A 19,201-nucleotide genomic window follows, 5' to 3' on the forward strand; every position below is an offset into this window, starting at 1 on the left:
TGAACAATCACCCAAGGCCATGAACCCCACCCCACCCCCACCCCCTCCCCCTGAGGGGAAGGTGAACACCATCAGAGAGACTGGCAATCATGGGGGATTTTTTTTTGCAATGAGCCAGTCTTCATCTCAGTCTACGCATAATAAATGTAAATGGCATGAGGCTAGCAATTCAGTGACTCTCCGAGATGCACCTTGGTTCCTCGTGGTGTCTCACCTTGAAGGAGGTCAGTCTTTTAATACAGTTAATCCAGTTATTATTCAGAAATCTGTTGATTCAATTGCAGGCTATGTAAAGTCCTGCTCTTGCTTACATAATGGTACTTTGTTTCTGGAGACCAACTGTGATTCTCTAGCCCAGCAACTGCTTAAACTCCGTTCTTGTACGTCTTGCTCCATGAAGCACCTGGCTCACAGACTTGCCGTAGTGAAATTGCCCAGTATAATGGTAGCATCCACCTCTCCTTCTCCTGCAGCTGCACAACAAGCCACCAAATCTTTCCCCCAGTGGCAAAGTCACCTGCTATACAACCAGTGGGCCAGAAAGGGTAAGAGGAGCACTTCCACATAGACTTTATAGGTCTTTCCAGCCAACAAATATCTGGATCTTTGTCTGTCTACCGTAAAGGCTCTAAGAAATCGAACAAAGAGAAATGGTCTTCTCCTTTTCCAACTCGGAGAGCTTCTTCAGTGGTGTCACCGCATGATGCCCTCACCCAGTCAACTTCCATTTTGCCAGTGCATGCTGCCTACCATATTTCTGCTCTGGAGTCTATGGGCCAACCCAGGGAATGTGTCGACACCACAGTAGGTTTCATGGAACAGCCATCTCCCCATCATCGCACTTCCCTCCCTACACACTCAACCTCCCCCTTTTGCCACACCTCCCCCCCCCCCCCCCCACCCCACCCTCAGCCGTGCCGCTTGCCCTCACTTACATCCCTGTCTCTCCTGCAACCCCCCCCCCTCCCCCACCGAACCTCTCCGTGTCATCCCCAACCCCCTCCACCTCCACCTCCCCTTCCCCCCCCCCCGCCTTCTCGTGGAGTCTGTCTGTTGTAATTTTGGTCGTTGTTTGTAAATGTTACTGTATTTATGTGATATTGATGGAAATTTTGTATTGAAACTATAGTACAATCATAAATTCCCCATGCGAAATTTCAAATTAGTATTTACTCGTGGCATTACTGTAAGCTTCAGATTTCTGTACATTCAGAATGTTTATGTGTGGAATTTCGTGGTGCTTAGTTCTCAAGTGCTGATAACAAGTATTACAGAGTGTTTAATGTCACTGTAACAGGTCTGAAGGCAGCAGATAGAGTTCAAGTTCAAGAAGACTGGATGGCTGGAAGAGTGTCTGTTATAAGTGCCACAGTTAGTTTTGGAATGGGCGTGGACAAGGCCACAGTGAGGTTAGTGTGTTTTCTTAATTCTGTCATTCTTAAGTATCTAGAATTTTAAACCCTTTTGTATGTATGTACTTTGGGTTGTTTAATATACAGTATCTTCAGTAGGATTATTTGTGTTCAAATATGAAGCAATTAATATATTAAAGAATGTGAAAGATAAAGATATACATCAGGTTATATAAAGCAGGCCTAGACAAAAATTACACTACAGAAATGCAATGTAGCATACACAATAAGTATTTCTGGGAATAGGAAATGAACTAGGGCAACTGGTGGCACAGTACTTAAATAGATATGTGAAATTATTTCATATTGCTTTTAGTGTTATAAGGCATCAGAATATTTGATACTGTAGGGAAATAGTGAAAACAGTATGTCTGCATTACTTCGAGAACCATTAAGGATCAGCCTTGTAAAAAATAAAATAAAATAAAAACTTAGTAGTAGTAAAAATCAGATTATAGTTTTAGACTAATGAGAATGAAGTGTGGCAAGGTTGTAGCCTATCCCCCTTGTTGTTCAAACTGTGCATTGAGGAAGCAGAGAAAAGGGAGAAATTGGGCAAAAGATATACATGTTTTGCCACTACTGATGATTAAGTGTACTGAACAAATCATATATACTGCCAGAAAAAAGAAATTAGTACACCCTTTTAGAGGTTTCCAATTCACTCAAGATACATTGTGGCAACAATGCGTGTGGAGTGCATGAAATGATTAAATTTAAAGATCGATAACACAAGCTGTGAGGTACCAGGTATTGACTCGTGCTGAAACACCAATATTTGTATGTGGTGTAGCCTCCATGGGCAGCAATGCAGGTACTGAATCTGACATGCAGTCACTCGCACAGGGTGAATACTGTCCTGGACTATGTTATGCCACCCCTGCTCAACCTGTTCACATAGTTCTGTAAGAGTTGTTGATTCATGAGTCACACAAATCACTTTTCATCCCATCGCATCACACACGTGCTCAATTAGAGACAAGTCCTTAGATTGTGCTGACCATGGAAGTTGCTGCACTTCTTCCAGAGCGCATTGAGTTTCACAGGCAGTGTGTCAGCGAGCATTATCCTGTTGGAACAAAACATCACCTCCCTGTTGCAAGAATGGCAAAAGAACAGGTATAACATTTAGAAGGACCCCTGGTTAATGTCCATTCCAGAAACACCAAAGATGAATGAAGGTTGTAGCTTACTGCCTTCCAGATCATAAGGCCTGTTTGTGGGCCAGTGTGTCTTGGACGAATGCATTCTACAAGACAGCACTCACAAGGTCTCAGTCATATGCCCAAACGACCCTCACTTGTGTGCAGGTAGAATCCGCCTTCATTGCTGACAACCTCAGCACACCATTCCATTTTCAAAGCGATCCTCTGATGGCACCTTTTGAGCTGTGCATGTCAATTTTGTGGCACGAGTCAGACAGGCTAGAGATGTGTGTGCCCATTGTCTCATTGGTAATACAGAGTGTATACACTCTGAGAAAACGGGGAAATCTGGGAAAAACCCAGGAATGTTTTCATCCAGGAGAAAACCAGAAAAAAACCAGGAATTTTCTAGAATTCTGGGAATTTTTCATTGTTTTAGTCTTTGGTTAAATTTTTGTAACTTTGACTGGTAAGAACTGATAAACAGCAAAAAGTGTCAAAGGCTTTAGGACAATGACTATGGGGCACTTCATAATAGCAAACTGTTTCCGATGAGCATGAGATCACAACTGTTTACATTAAGTTCGTTTTGAGCAGTTGCCAGCAGGCTCGTGCACATGTGCTGTTGAGTTGCTGCATATGACCAGTGCCTTTTCCCGCTTCTGGCTACTTGAAGTGTGGTTGCAGCTCTAGCAAGAAGCAGTCGTGCTACACAGAAAAATTCTTCTGGTACGCCCAAGCTACCAGATTCGCGCATGCGCAGAGCAGGCTGGGTTTTAGTGGGGAGGGGATAGTGACCCGTGTTTACACTTAGTGATTTTGATGTTTCCCGATGTCCTATTTCCTCTTCATTTACAGTTCACACGTCAGATTAAAACGAAACGGATTTCTGTGGCCAGCAGCTACCAACTGAATTAAAATACATTCATATAATTATGGAAGGCTGTCATTAGTTTCAATTTTCTAATTTTACTCTATTTCCACGTATTGGGCAGTCAAGCATTAATCACCTTGCACAACAATGAAGTTACTTTTGTCTGTTTTCTAAATAAATGTGGCCTTTATTAATCTTTTCTGCTGATTTGGCTTTTATTGATGTTTTCTGCTGATGCAATCAATTTATATGAAACGAAGTGTTTCATTCCACACTATTGGCTGGTTCCAACTGTTCACTGAATTTATAGTGCACGTTTTCATCTGGCATTAAGCCATAATAAAGAATCAAACATGAGACATTACAGTACTGGTACTCCAAGAAAATTTGCATCCCAAAAAGCACACTGAAAAGCTTAATATCAGGTTGGGGCCTGCTTCATTATGAATCTGAACACATGAATGTGTCATTCAAGCCAAATTATGCATTTTAGCATGGTTTACAAAATTCCTATGCTCTTGGAGTATCCTCTGATATCACATTTCTGTTATGACGTCATGCAGGATCTCTCAGTGCTATATGTGTACGAACATATGGGTTTCCTACATCATCGTACCTGCCCAAGCGCAGTAACGCCTGTTTTCTGGTGCTCTCTGGCAGCATGTTATAGGTGAAAGTTTAACTTTTGTTGTAACTTATTAATCTTCAAGACCAGTATTATATTGGAAAGCTTAGCTTTTCTTGTAGCTACACTATGTACATTAATTTAAACCATTATCTTTTCCTATTTGTGTGTGGTCACACTGCTAAACAGTGATGTTGCTACATCAGTCATTACATCATGCTCCTTATACTCAAAATGAGCATAAAGACCATGATGTAATGAATCTTTATTATAAACTAAAGTCAGAAATTCATGACAAGAAGGAGACAATAAAACCAAAAGTTTGTTCTATGTCATACAGTGGTGCATTTTTCAACAGAATTGCACAAGCTTTCAGAAGAACGAAAGTCAGTATTGGATTTCAAACAAAAGGTACAATTGGTTCTAGGCTATTCTATAAAGCTGGAAACAACAGCAGAATCTGGTCTATAAGATCAACTGCCAAGACAGTGACAAGTTTTATATCCGCCAGGTGGGAAGGAATTTCAAGATTCATTTTAGAGAGCATACATATAACATATTTTAAGTATGGATCTAATTCCACGTATTGTATGTCAGAACATATTTTATTTTCAAATGCTCATTTTGCCAAGTGAAGTAATTTTAATTAATGACTATACATACTGCATTTTAACTATTAAATTTGCGATATGGTTACTCATGTACCCTAGCTATAGTGCCCCCTGCTGGCCTTAGTTATTTGTGTAAATACCAGAAGCATCCGAATATTTTGTGGTATGTGTGGCTGCAGCAAATTGAACTTAGTTGATTACACCATTGTTTTTGTTTGAAACAGATATGTAGGTTTCAGTAGCCGAAACTAGTAATAGTTGAAGTGTAATAGTTTGTGTGATCAAGACAGACCTGTAATGTTAAATATGATTACAGACTTACTTTCAGACTTTATGTCTTCAATTGATAAACCAACGTGCATAGTCATAACCCTGAATGCCAAGTTTCCTCACCACCCAAAAAGTACAACTCAGTGATTCATGCACTAACAATGAGAGTACACCAAATCAGCAATACATACAGCCTGGAGTGAGGAAATTGCACCCAGTGAACCATTTCAGGGCAAATGACTATGTTGAGAGTACCATAAAGAATAATGGCAATAAGGAACAGTATCAGAGCACCCAGGAAGAAGCACCATGACAAATTGCCCACCTACCACACGTATTAAGCATTAGTTACAAGCTAGGCAAGTTGTTGAGAGGGTATCAAATCCATCAACTACAGCAACAACAAAATAAGAGACTGACTTAGTCCAAATAAAAACCTGTATAGCGAACATAAGTAAGTTTTGTGAATGAAGTGATGAACAAGAAATATTCGCAGCCAAACAGCATAATGCCAAAAACAGCATAAGTAGCTGCAGTGTGAATGTTAGCAAGTTTCATGAACAAAGTAGCGAACAGGTAACATATGCAGTGAAACATAATAGTGCTAATAAATATCAAAAAGAAATTCAAACAGGAGTGAAACAGTGTGATGGTCAAGGTTTTTTACATAGAACCTGTAAAATTACCTTATTGAGTGATAGCCAAGGTTGTAATGTTTCAAGTTGCCTTAATGAAAACGTAAATCACGATTGTCTGGAGTATGTGTATACTTCAGCAGAAGCCAAGGATGTCTTGCAAAACACTAACAAAAAGGCTTCTGAAGCTGATGTCATCGTAATTATGCCTGGAACAAATTACATAGCGAAAAACAACAGTGTGAACTTAATAAAAGGCTTAAGAAGCACATTACCAAGTATCACATCGAAAAAAGTGTTTGTTGTCGATGTTCCATTTAGATATGATCTTGCAAAACAATCCTGCGTAAATCGCGAGGTATTGGAAGTAAACAAACGGCTATATCACCTGTGTTTGAAATTCAAAAATAGCACAATCATTAAAGCTAGCGAGTTTGACAGGGAGTGCTATAAAAGACAAGGATTCCACCTCAGCAACCAAGGAAGAAGATTAATCTCGAAACTGATTACCAAAACTGTGAGTAAAGAAATGGCCACCTTTACAGTAATACTGCTGGACCAGGGAAACCTGTAAAGCCTGCTAGTCTGTCTGGCAAAATATTAACAAATATGTTCCAGCAGGATTAAAATAATCTTCAAACCATTCACTCTGAGCCCAGAAAACTAGATGTATCCGAACGTTGTCAAATTGGGGCCTGGCTACCAGCAATAGACTTACAAGACACCACGCATCTTCCCTCTTGCGCTGTGAAAAATCAATATTATTCGTGCACATAAACATTAGACCTCTGAAATATAAAGCTGATGAACTTGGTGTTGTATTGAATGGAAACAATAGAACAGTATTATGTATTAATGAACACTGGTTAAGAGGAGAAGAGATAAACTGTATGTATCACCATGTTTTAATTTAATTACAAGTTACTGCTGACCCAATGAAGGTTATGGGGGTTCCTCAATATATATAAGTGCCAACCTATGGTTAAGATATACTGTGCTTGATGTTAGGGACATATGTGTTAAAGGCATTCTTGAAGCGGCTCTCATGCTACTACCAACATTAAAACTCACAGTTATTTCAATATACCATTCTCCTGATAGTGATGCCGATCAATTTGTAGAGTGTTTAGATAAACTTATTCACCGCACAGAAAAATATACCAAACACAATACAGTAATTTTAGGTGATTTAAATTTTGGTGTAAGGGGAAAAAAAACCAAAAAAACCACACACACACACACACACACACACACACACACACACACACACACAAATACTAATTTGCTTAACATGCTAAGATCCCATAATCTCTTCTGTGCAAATTATAGTCCCACAAGACAACTTTCTTGTCTCGACAATTTTATCACAAATATACATAAAGATGATTTTGAATTGGGACTCCTTAATGTCAACCATCTGACAGATCACAAAGGTATATGGGTAAAAGTAACAATTAATGAAACAATGGGGGATTGTGAACCAACCCGGTATGTTAGGTTCTTAAATGATAAAAGCATAAATAGCTTCAGGGATAAGCTGAAGGCACTAAACTGGAATAATATAATATATGCTTCCAACAATGTTGAGGAGGCTTGTAGCAGGTTTGTTAGTACTCTATCTGAAATTTTCAATACCTCCTGTCCAGTGGTTACCAAATGAAACAAAACTATGGCAAAAAAGCATGGTTGAACTGCTCCACACAGGTGGTTCACACCATATTTACAGAAGCTAAGATTAATGGTTTTGATATGCTATGATAAGGTAAAAAATGGTAGTGTTGACAATGCAACGTATGTTAGCCTCAAGAGACACTATAGATCACAAATCCGATTAGCAAAATGTAGAGCAAATGTTAACTTCATCAAAAACTCCAATAATAAGTGTAAGGCTGCGTGGAGTGTCATTAAAGCAGAATTAGGTACAGGTAGCCATAGTGTAAAAGTTACAACTGATGTTGTCACCCCAGATGAATTTAACCTCTTTTTTATCAATGCAGCAAACCCTAATTCCTCATCTCCTCATAAGAAGAGTTCAAAATCAAATTCACAATCTACTTATATAAACCAGTTTTTACAAAACTTTGCTGATACCGTGCCAACCTGTAATTGGGGACATGTGGAAATAAGTGATGTAATTAAATCAGTGGCAAAGTTAAGTGACTCCAGTTCAGAAGATATTTATGGCCTCTCAAATTTTGTGATTAAAAAAATAATAGAGTTGATATCATTCCCTCTCTGCACGCTCATAAACTGGATATTTGACAGTGGTATTTTTCCAGAATTTCTGAAGAAGACAGTAGCAATTCCATTACACAAAAAGGGTGATAAATCCTGCACTAATAATTATCATCGAATTTCTCTGATGCCTATTTTTTCAAAAATAATTGAATATTGTATACAAAAGCAAATTGACATGTGTTTGTCAAAAAACAATATACTGACTAAGCCTCAGTATGGTTTTAGGGCCCAGTTATCAACAATTAATGCTGTTGAAAATGTTCTTTCTATTATGCAATCTTCTTTTGAATCCAAATTATTTGCTGAAGCCACACTAGTGGACTTCAGCAAAGCATTTGATTCTGTAAACCACACAATACTGCTGGAAAAACTATGGCATTAGGGATCTGGAACTCTCCCTCATTAAAGCATATCTCAGTAACAGAAAGCAAACTGTAAGCTACAATGGTCAAAAGTCACAGATACTGAATGTCACTAGAGGTGTTCCTCAAGGATCAGTGCTTGGGCCATTACTGTTTATAATATTTATAAATGACCCGCCCAGCAATATGCCATGCAAATCTGTGCTTTACGCAGATGATACAACTTTCATCAATTCAGGGAAGGACATAAATAAACTGAAGGAGCAAAGTAAAGATTTTCTCAGATTATCCAATATGTGGTTCGAAGCCAATGAGCTAGCTATTAACTATGAAAAGACTGTAAATATACCCTTCAGCTTATCCAGTGCTGATATTGAGTACAATTCTACCAAACTTCTTGGCATATACTTAGATACGAAATTAACCTGGCAGAGTCACATAGACAACATATCTCGAAAGCTTTCGCAAGTTATATATCTACTGAAAAATGACGCACCTGTGTTTCTGAAAGCCTGCTGATTAATTCCTATTATGCATTCTTTCACTGCCATATTAGCTATGGTATTCTTCTATCGGGTAATTCTCCATGGTCCAGGAAAATTTTTATTTGGCAGAAGAAAGCCATCAGGAGCATCTCTGGGATTACCAAAAATAACATATCATGTAGGTTATACTTCAAAGAATTACAGATAATGACAGTCCCTTCTCTTTTTATATACAGCTGCCTTTTGTACATAAAAGAAAACTGAAAACTTTAACAGTTACAACCTTAGGCAGTCCGTTCATAATCATAACACTCGTCAAACATTTAAGATAGGCATACCAACAACTCGACTCTAGAAAACACAAGACAGTTATGAATACATGGGAATAAGGCTTTTCAACACATTACCTGTGCAGGCACATTGTGTCTCTCTTAATATATTTAAAAGTAAGACTAAAAAATAGCTGAAAGACAAAGCTTTTTACAGTGTTAAAGAATTTCAAAACTCTTCAAAAATAGACCTGACTTATGAAACAACTTGCAACTCTGTACCTCTTCCTAAGCTTTTTTTTGTCTCTATAGTTCCACAATTAACTGTTAAACATGTGGAGAAATCCTTATGTATGAAATGTATTCTTTTATTATGCACATTCTTTAAAATGCACACTTTAGTTATGTGGAATATCTTTATGTATCAAATGTATTCCTTTATTATGTATGTTATTTTAAAATGTATACTTTAGCTTTGTGTGATACCTCACAATAGTTATATTTCTTAATATATAAATTGTATGTTACTCATGACTACATCGATTGTATGTAAATGCTTAAAGATGGATAAATAAATAAATAAAGGTGCTGTGGACAAGCTTTAAGTGCCAGGAGCATACCCCATCAGTCCAAAAAGTTTCGAGACTGGATTACTTTACACTACTGTTTAAAGACAAGTCATCATTTAACATTGTTACCAAAAATCTCAAAAAGTACTTGACCAGTTTACTTCATATTTTTAAATGATATTTTAATGAACCTTCAGACAGACATAGGCTATGTTTATTTGTAATGTATATGATATATATTTAATATAGGAAGAGGAAATGTTGTTTCCAAATAGCTTGAAAAGTACTTGACTGATTTACTTCAAATTTTTACACAATATTCTAATGAACATTTGGTCTGACACAGACTATACTGTATATATTTTTTTAAAAATATACGTATAATATATAAGTATATTTGTAATATATAGAGGGGCAGCATTGTTAAATTTCTTGTCCAATTTGTCACATTTTTACCTAATACTCTAAAGCACATTTGGACATCATAGGTGATATATATTTTTTAAACAAGAATGTAATGTTTTCTGTTAAAACTGTGTGTGAGAAAGAAAATGCTGTGCTGTGTGCTGCTGTGAAACTGTGCAGTTTGTCTCCTTTCTCACAGTCAAGTTTAACATTGATAGCAGGGCAAATTGATTCTTCTATATGTATTCTTTCTCATTATATTTAGTTTTAAGTAAAAATGTATATCAACAATGTGCTGTTTTTTTTCTCTTCCTCACACTGGTTTCACGGAAGCCAGGAAAGTTGTATTTGTGGCTCATTGGGTTATTATTAGAATACTATTGCGGAATCTGCATTTGCAATAACAATAAATAAGGCTCAGGTCAGAGAGAGGAGATAGAGGTGATGGACAGGGAGGAGGAGGAGGAGGAGGAGGAGGAGGAGGAGGAGGAGGATGAGGAGGAGGAGCAAATGGTTAGAGAGAGGGAGAGGGGGGGAGGGGGAGGGGATGTACAGAGAGAGGAGGGTGGAGGAGTGTGTTTCTTCAAGAAAGAGCAGGTTAGAAGCTGTTAGCATCTCACTTAGACAATGAACTGACACAATTTAGTTCTAGTATGATGGACATAGAGGAATTACGGGCAAAGTTTAAACAGACTGTAAATTGTGCCCTGGAGAAGTATGTGCAACGTAAGTGGATTAAGGATGGAAAAGACCCGCCATGGTTTAACAACAAAATTCGGAAATTGCTGAGAAAGCAAAGGCCATTGCAGTCTTGGTTCAAAGGAGAATGTGAAAATGAAGACAGCCAAATGTTAGTAGAGATCCAAGCGTCTGTGAAAAGGTCTATGCACGAAGCATACAACAATTACCACTGCCATACATTAGGAAAAGATCTGCCTGAGAATCTGAGAAAATTTTCATCTTATGTAAAATCGCTAAGCAGTTCTAACGCTTCCACCTAGTCGCTCATTGACCAGTGTATTGTGGCAGTAGAAGATGGCAAAACAAAAGCCAAAGTTTCAAATTTCACATTCAAGAAATCATTCATGGAAAAGAAATATACAAACATACTGTCATTTGACAATCGTACAGAGTCCCATATGAACGACACAGTAATAAGCATTCGTAGAGAAACAACTGAAAGAGTCACTAGGTACAGATGGAACTCCAATAAAGTTTAACAAATGGTACTCTAAGGCATTGGCCCCTTACTTAGGTCACATTTATCAAGAATCTCTCGCCCATTGCAAAGTCCCAAGTGACTGGAAAACAGTGTGGATGACTCCCATTTATAAGAAGGGTAAAAGAACAGACCTGCAAAATTACAGACCAATATCTTTGACACTGGTTTGCTGCAGAATCCTTGAACATATTCCCAGCTCGAATATCTTAAACTTTCTCAAGACTGAGAAGTTTATGTCCACAAATCAGCAAGGTTTTAGAAAGCATTCCTTGTGAGAAACTCACAGTTTGAATACAGTAAATTTCTTTGAGAGGAAAAGCTTCTGTCCACAAATCAGCATGATTTGCCTTTTCCTCACAAGATCCGTCAAACCTTGGGTGAAAGACAACATGCAGATTCTATATTTCTAGATTTTGACACGATACCACACTGCCAACTGTTAATGAAGGCACAAGAATACAGAATAGGTTCCCAGATATGAGAGTCACTCAGAGACTTCTTAAGTGACAGAAACCAGTATGTTGTCCTTAATGGCGAGTGTTCATCAGAGACAAGGGTATCGTCGGGAGTGCACTGGGGAAGTGTGATAGGATCACTGTCATTATGTACATATGTAAATGATCTGGTGGACAGGATAAGCAGCAGTCTGCTGCTGTTCACTGATGATGCTGTGGTTTATGGGAAGGTGTCGTCATTGAATGATTGTAGGAAGATACAAGATGACTTAGTCAAATTTTGTATTTCATGTAATGAATGACAGATAGCTCTAAATGCAGAAAAATGTAAGTTAATGTGGATGAATAGGTAAAACAAGCCCATAATGTGTGGATACAGCATTAGTAGCATCGTGCTTGACACAGCCATGTTGTTTAAATATCTGATGTAATGTTGCAAAGCGATGTGAAATGGAAGGAGCATGTGAGGATTGTGTTAGTAAAGGCAAATCATCAACTTCAGTTTATTGGTAGGATTTTGGAAAAGTGTCATTCATTTGCAAAGGAGACCGCATGTACGATGCTAGTGTGACCTATTCTCAAGCACTGCTGAAGTGTTTGGGATCTGCAACGGGTAAGATTAAATGAAGACATTGAAGCAATTCAGAGGTGGGCTACTAGATTTGTTATCAGTAGGTCTGAACAACATGCAGTGCTATGTAGATGCTTTGGGAACTCAAATGGGAATCCCTGGAGGGAAGGCAAAGTTCTTTTCAAGGAACACTATTGAGAAAATTTAGAGTGTTGGAATTTGAAGCTGACTGCAAAATGATGCTACAAGCATACATTTCGTCTACGGACAAGGAAGGTAAGATACAAGAAATTAGGGCTTGTACTGAGACATATAGACAGTCATTTTTTCCCTCACTTTATTCACGAGTGGAACAGGAAAGGACATGACTAGTAGTGGTACACGGTACTGTCTGCCACATACAGCATGGTGGTTTCTGTAGTATGTATGTAGATGTAGATGTAGATGTAGATGTACAGAGAGAGGTGGGGAAGGAGATTAGGATGGAGTTTCAATTCCAATACATATTCAGTAATTGTAAAGCATTGCCGGGTTCACTAGTAAGAAATAGAGAAAATTTACAATGATGGTTTTTATGTTTCATATGGTCTACATAGTCTCCCCTAACGAGAGGCAACACCCAGAACATTCCTACAACCAAGTGAAACTGTAAGAAAAGTTCCTTTTTGGGATGTTGTTCAACTTCCGCATCACATTCGCACTTTCTTTAGTTTAGGTGCAACACCAATTCTGCATTTTGTCTTTTGTGCTAGGTTCATATTGATAACATCAAGTCTCATCACTTGATGCTTTCTTTCCCTAAAAGAAGTGACTGTGTTTTTTATTTCAATGGGGTACCAACAGGCATATGTGCATCATTTTTGTTCGGGAGTCATTGTGTGTGGGACAAACTTTGCACACATTTTTCTCTTCTTCAACCATTCTGGAGAATGTCATGAGTATGTGATTTAGAGACATTCAATGCATTGCTCCATTGCGATTTGTGACACAGTGCCATTGACGCATTGCATTGCAGCTTAACACTGCCTGCTTACAACTGATTGGTTGAATGCACATGTGTTGTTGAGGCTCTTAGTTCAACCTGACACTCTGGTTACTGTGCTTGCATCCCTTATACACCAGGAACAAAATCAGTCTCAGAACTTTATGGATGGACTGTGCACATGCTTAACAGTAATTGTGGACTGATGTAAAACTCCCTGGCAGATTAAAACTGTGTGCTGGACCGAGACTCGAACTTGGGACCTTTGCCTTCCGCAGGCAAGTGCTGTACCATCTGAGCTACCCAAGCACTTCCCTGCGAAAGGCAAAGGTCCCGAGTTCGAGTCTCAGTCTGGCACACAGTTTTAATCTACCAGGAAGTTTCATATCAGCGCACACTCTGCTGCAGCATAAAAATCTCATTCTGGAAACATCTCCCAGGCTGTCCCTAAGCCATGTCTCCAATATATACTTTTTTTTAAAGTCCTGCAAAGTTCTCAGGAGAGCTTCTGTAAAGTTTGGAAGGTAGGAGACGAGATACTGGCAGAAGTAAAGCTGTGAGGACGGGGTGTGAGTCATGCTTGGGTAGCTCAGATGGTTGAGCACTTGCTCACGAAAGGCAAAGGTCCTGAGTTTGAGTCTCGGTCCGGCACACAGTTTTAATCTGCCAGGAAGTTTCATATCAGCGCACACTCCGCTGCAGAGTGAAAATCTCATTATGGTGGACAGATCTATATTGGCAGGATGGGACGTATCACAGTATTGTGGAGCACAAGCAATATATATGGACCGATTACCATATGCAGTTGGCAGTGGCAGAACATGCAGACAAGTGTAGTGTTTATGTTCTATCTGATTCGCCACTTGTGAGTGAAAAATCATGGAAGCTGCTGAGCAAGCAAAGTGGCTGTCCAACATGAACTGTGCAGAGAGCTACAGACTCTCACCATACTGCTTGTCACTTAAGCAAGCTGGTAGGCTGGTTGAGTTTGTGGAGCTGCCCCACCATGTGACATCAACACCACACTGCAGGCAACAGGAAGCACTGATTAATCTTAAAAGCCATCCACACGACATACACAGTACTGTGTGACAGTGGCAGCTTCCACTTGATTTGCTGGTGAGAAGCAGTAAAAATTATAATGAAATATTCTCAGCAATAAACATCTGAAATCCTTCCGTTTTGGTCTTGTCACCTGATCGAGACATAGTATGCCAGGATACCCAGCCATTTTGAAATAATAAATGTAAAGCAGTAGCCACAAACCAAAAGTAGTCACCTGGTGAAGGCTGGGCATGGCTTTGGTGGAGAGGGAACTACCTGACAGGAACACAAGTTGCACCCATCAGTCTTTCTGCCAAGACAGTGTGCATCAGGATGTTGCTGATGTGGGTGACACATGGTGTGATCTCAGTTAGTGTGGGGAGAATCGACCTTTCCACAGACCGTTGTTGTGCTTTGAGCAAACTGAAGGGTGTATCGCAGGCCTCACTTAGTTGGGAACTGTAGCCTTTATTTATCAGCTCATCATGTGGCCAGATCTCTACAGATTCCTTTAAAATGGAATCACTGAATGTGTTAACCTGTTTTAAAACAAATTCAGACATTGCAAAAAGTCTTACAGGTACTGCCTTCCAAGTAACCTGAACACAAACATATCATCTAAATACTGAGAAAGAAACCACAATGGTTTGTGGACTGCTAATTCAAGAGCAGTTTGTTCAAGTGCCTCCATAAACATGTTGGCTGCACTGATGATAGGAGCAGCCTGCTGCCACTTCGTCAGTGAGTTCATAGTAACTTCCGTCAAACAGGAAGTAGGTTGATTTGTGAATGAATTTGAAGAGTTTCGTTAGTGATTGCCTGACCTTCTCTCATGTGAGTTCAATAATGTCTCATAGAGGTATCCTAGTAAAAAGGGAAACAACATCAGTGCTCACTGTGAGGTCTTCATGGCCTAGATAGATGAAATGAAGCTACTGGACAAAATGCACTAAACTATGTATGTGGTGCTGGGCCTTGCCAACAAAGGAACTAAACATCGCTGTTAAGTTTTTTTTACTCGCTTTTACATGGGTGTGCCAGTGTTGCTTATGATGGAATGGAGTAGAATCCCTTTTTTATAGACTTACGGTATTCCATAAAGTCTTGGAAGTGCAACCGTTTTTGTACAAAGTCTTTTTCAGTCTTTTCTTGAAAAGTGTTCAGGGGAAGTACAGTGGTGGTCCTCTTAATGCAGTTGACTGGATCATCATCTGCCCTTCTATAGTAATCATCCTCTAGTACACTGTACATTTTCTGCTTGCGTACTTAAAGCAGTGGGAGGACTATAGGATTTCCTTTGCCTATTGCGAAGATGATTGTCTCTGAGTCTCTTCGGAGTAATTTAACTATGTTTCTCTCCTCCATGGAGACATTTGGCCTTATTGCAATGGCCATTGTGAATGCATGACTGGATTCACATCATATTTCTTCCATTGAGTGCTGTGAAAGAGCAAGAGCAACATGTTCTACCACACTCATAAAATCGGTCATTGGTAGCATCATCGGCATTAGTGTAAAAGTTACTCCCTTTCTAAATAAAAATAAGGTTTAACTGTCAACTGTTTTCTCTCTACACTTGATTATAGTTCTCTGCAGTTCTTCTTGCATTGGTTTGGTTACAAGGTGTTCATATTTTGTGGCTTTTGTGCACATTGCCAACTGCTCTGCTTTGTTGGTTTGAGACCAGCTTACTGGATCTGTCCACACTCGTGACTCAGGGAAGAGTGTTGATGCTATCTGCAAGTGAAGCATGAGTTGCAGATCCATACCCTGACTAGGAAAGGTGGTGTAGTTGGCCACTGGACATCTGATATGATGAACGATCTTCACAAAAACTGGTATGATTGGGTTGTCTCTGCATCTTGGCAGAAAGGCAAAGCAGGCCAGAAGGAGGCTCTCTCCTACTTCAAAGCTTGTCTACCTTCTTCACTTTGATGATGATTTGAAATGTTCCAGTGTATTTAGCTGTATGGCATTGCTGAAACAATGTGATATTTCAGCAACCTAAGTTGTTGCTATTTTCATCCACGACTGGCTATTTTGTGCAACAGTGTCACCCCCGCCTGTTCCTGTTCCGGTCACAAATGGTTCATTGGAAGAATAATTGTTGGTAAAGCCTCTGTGTTGACTCAAATCACTCTGATTTTATCTTCATGATCTTTTCGCGAGATATATGATAATACAAAATATTGTTGTACAGTGATGCTGACCACATAGGTATCTCGGGCAGTGTTATTTTTATCCTCAATATGCAGTTTCATTGCTTCATTTAGAGGAATTTAAAACATGTGTAACTGTACATGCACTATCCCACTATAAACTGAATTGTTTCAGGTTTGTGGCCCATTGGAATGTTCCACAGAATATAGCATCTTACTACCAGGAATCAGGCAGAGCTGGTCGTGATGGGAAAACAGCATGGTGTCGAATTTATTACAGCTCAGAAGATAAAAGAAGCATAGACTTTCTTTTGAGGCGTGAAATTCAGACTGCTGCAAATACTAACAAAATGAAAAGTGCTACAAATGCTTATGAAGAATTTGAAAAAATAGTGGAGTACTGTGAGAAAGTACGGTAAGTCTTACAGGAGTGCAAAATTCTATGTAGGTATTGTTTAATGTGTACAATCAGCAGACTTATTCACTACTACAATGTGTTAGCCATATTGGTTTTTGAAGCACAGATCCATTGTTCAATTCTTATAACTGTTTTAGGCCAAGGTCTTCCCAGGATTGTAAACCCAACTGAGTAACTCATTGGGTACAGTGACAGAAAAAATGACATTCAAGTGAAGTTATGTTAAACTGAAAAATTTGTTCCAAGCATTGTGCCAAATGGCATCTGCTGATATACTCCATCATTATAGGTGTTTGAATTTTCTGTTTTCCATGTTATGTAAATGGTTGCATTTTGTTTTCGTACATCACTGCTCCTGGTATAGGATAGAACAACATTGACCATGAATGTGTTAGGTTCACAGGTTCCACAGCGGAGAATTCTGCCAAAAAATTGTGGTTTCCGGTAAAGTTTCAGTTCAAAAAATAAATATAATTCCTTTTTATGTTTGTAAATAAATTTCTTGTTTTCCTTAGAAACCTGAAGGAATGTCCTCAGTACAGTTACATGTAATTAAAATTACAGAACAACAGTTGCGGATGTGGTGAAAAGGGGGGGGGGGGATTAATGCTGTCAGTGTCCATAGCACTTACGTAGCTAAATACACTCCTGGAAATTGAAATAAGAACACCGTGAATTCATTGTCCCAGGAAGGGGAAACTTTATTGACACATTCCTGGGGTCAGATACATCACATGATCACACTGACAGAACCACAGGCACATAGGCACAGGCAACAGAGCATGCACAATGTTGGCACTAGTACAGTGTATATCCACCTTTCGCAGCAATGCAGGCTGCTATTCTCCCATGGAGACGATCGTAGAGATGCTGGATGTAGTCCTGTGGAACGGCTTGCCATGCCATTTCCACCTGGCGCCTCAGTTGGACCAGCGTTCGTGCTGGACGTGCAGACCGCATGAGACGATGCTTCATCCAGTCCCAAACATGCTCAATGGGGGACAGATCCGGAGATCTTGCTGGCCAGGGTAGTTGACTTACACCTTCTAGAGCACGTTGGGTGGCACGGGATACATGCGGACGTGCATTGTCCTGTTGGAACAGCAAGTTCCCTTGCCGGTCTAGGAATGGTAGAACGATGGGTTCGATGACGGTTTGGATGTACCGTGCACTATTCAGTGTCCCCTCGACGATCACCAGTGGTGTACGGCCAGTGTAGGAGATCGCTCCCCACACCATGATGTCGGGTGTTGGCCCTGTGTGCCTCGGTCGTATGCAGTCCTGATTGTGGCGCTCACCTGCACGCCGCCAAACACGCATACGACCATCATTGGCACCAAGGCAGAAGCGACTCTCATCGCTGAAGACGACACGTCTCCATTCGTCCCTCCATTCACGCCTGTCGCGACACCACTGGAGGCGGGCTGCACGATGTTGGGGCGTGAGCGGAAGACGGCCTAACGGTGTGCGGGACCGTAGCCCAGCTTCATGGAGACGGTTGCGAATGGTCCTCGCCGATACCCCAGGAGCAACAGTGTCCCTAATTTGCTGGGAAGTGGCGGTGCGGTCCCCTACGGCACTGCGTAGGATCCTACGGTCTTGGCGTGCATCCGTGCGTCGCTGCGGTCCGGTCCCAGGTCGACGGGCACGTGCACCTTCCGCCGACCACTGGCGACAACATCGATGTACTGTGGAGACCTCACGCCCCACGTGTTGAGCAATTCGGCGGTACGTCCACCCGGCCTCCCGCATACCCACTATACGCCCTCGCTCAAAGTCCGTCAACTGCACATACGGTTCACGTCCACGCTGTCGCGGCATGCTACCAGTGTTAAAGACTGCGATGGAGCTCCGTATGCCACGGCAAACTGGCTGACACTGACGGCGGCGGTGCACAAATGCTGCGCAGCTAGCGCCATTCGACGGCCAACACCGCGGTTCCTGGTGTGTCCGCTGTGCCGTGCGTGTGATCATTGCTTGTACAGCCCTCTCGCAGTGTCCGGAGCAAGTATGGTGGGTCTGACACACCGGTGTCAATGTGTTCTTTTTTCCATTTCCAGGAGTGTATGTTGCACAAACAGCTTAGACAGCCAAACCAATTCCCCAAATCTGGGTTGTGAATTTATATGCTGGCAGTGCCATCTGTTTTTTGTTGCCACGAGCCTCATAGAGTTTAAAAGTGAAATGTTGTATATTACTGATAGCAGATATCGTAGCTTCAGTACTCAGGTTCTGGAGGACATACGAGTCACTTTAAAAATGCATCAGCTTCAAAGTGAGTGACATGGGAAAAATGCAGGCGAGAAGTTGGTACCATCTATCATCCATCCTTTATTGTTGTCTTGTGTTCACATCAGTTCTCTCTCTCTCTCTCTCTCTCTCTCTCTCTCTCTCTCTCTCTCGTTTGTCCACTTTTCTTACATATTTCTTGTCTGCTTTCTCGCACTATC

General features: G+C 40.4%; 1 protein-coding gene across 1 annotated transcript in view; it reads left to right on the forward strand.

Annotated features, from left to right (window-relative positions):
* LOC126469858 (ATP-dependent DNA helicase Q5-like) overlaps positions 1-19,201 on the forward strand; it is a 305,319-nt gene that overhangs the window by 166,810 nt on the left and 119,308 nt on the right. The window contains exons 7-8 of the mRNA XM_050097166.1: positions 1,298-1,409; positions 16,509-16,748. Coding sequence (XP_049953123.1) covers positions 1,298-1,409; positions 16,509-16,748 — 352 coding nt within the window. The remainder of the gene's footprint in view (positions 1-1,297; positions 1,410-16,508; positions 16,749-19,201) is intronic.

This window comes from Schistocerca serialis, chromosome 3 (assembly GCF_023864345.2).
Source record: "Schistocerca serialis cubense isolate TAMUIC-IGC-003099 chromosome 3, iqSchSeri2.2, whole genome shotgun sequence".
Taxonomy (NCBI): domain Eukaryota; kingdom Metazoa; phylum Arthropoda; class Insecta; order Orthoptera; family Acrididae; genus Schistocerca; species Schistocerca serialis.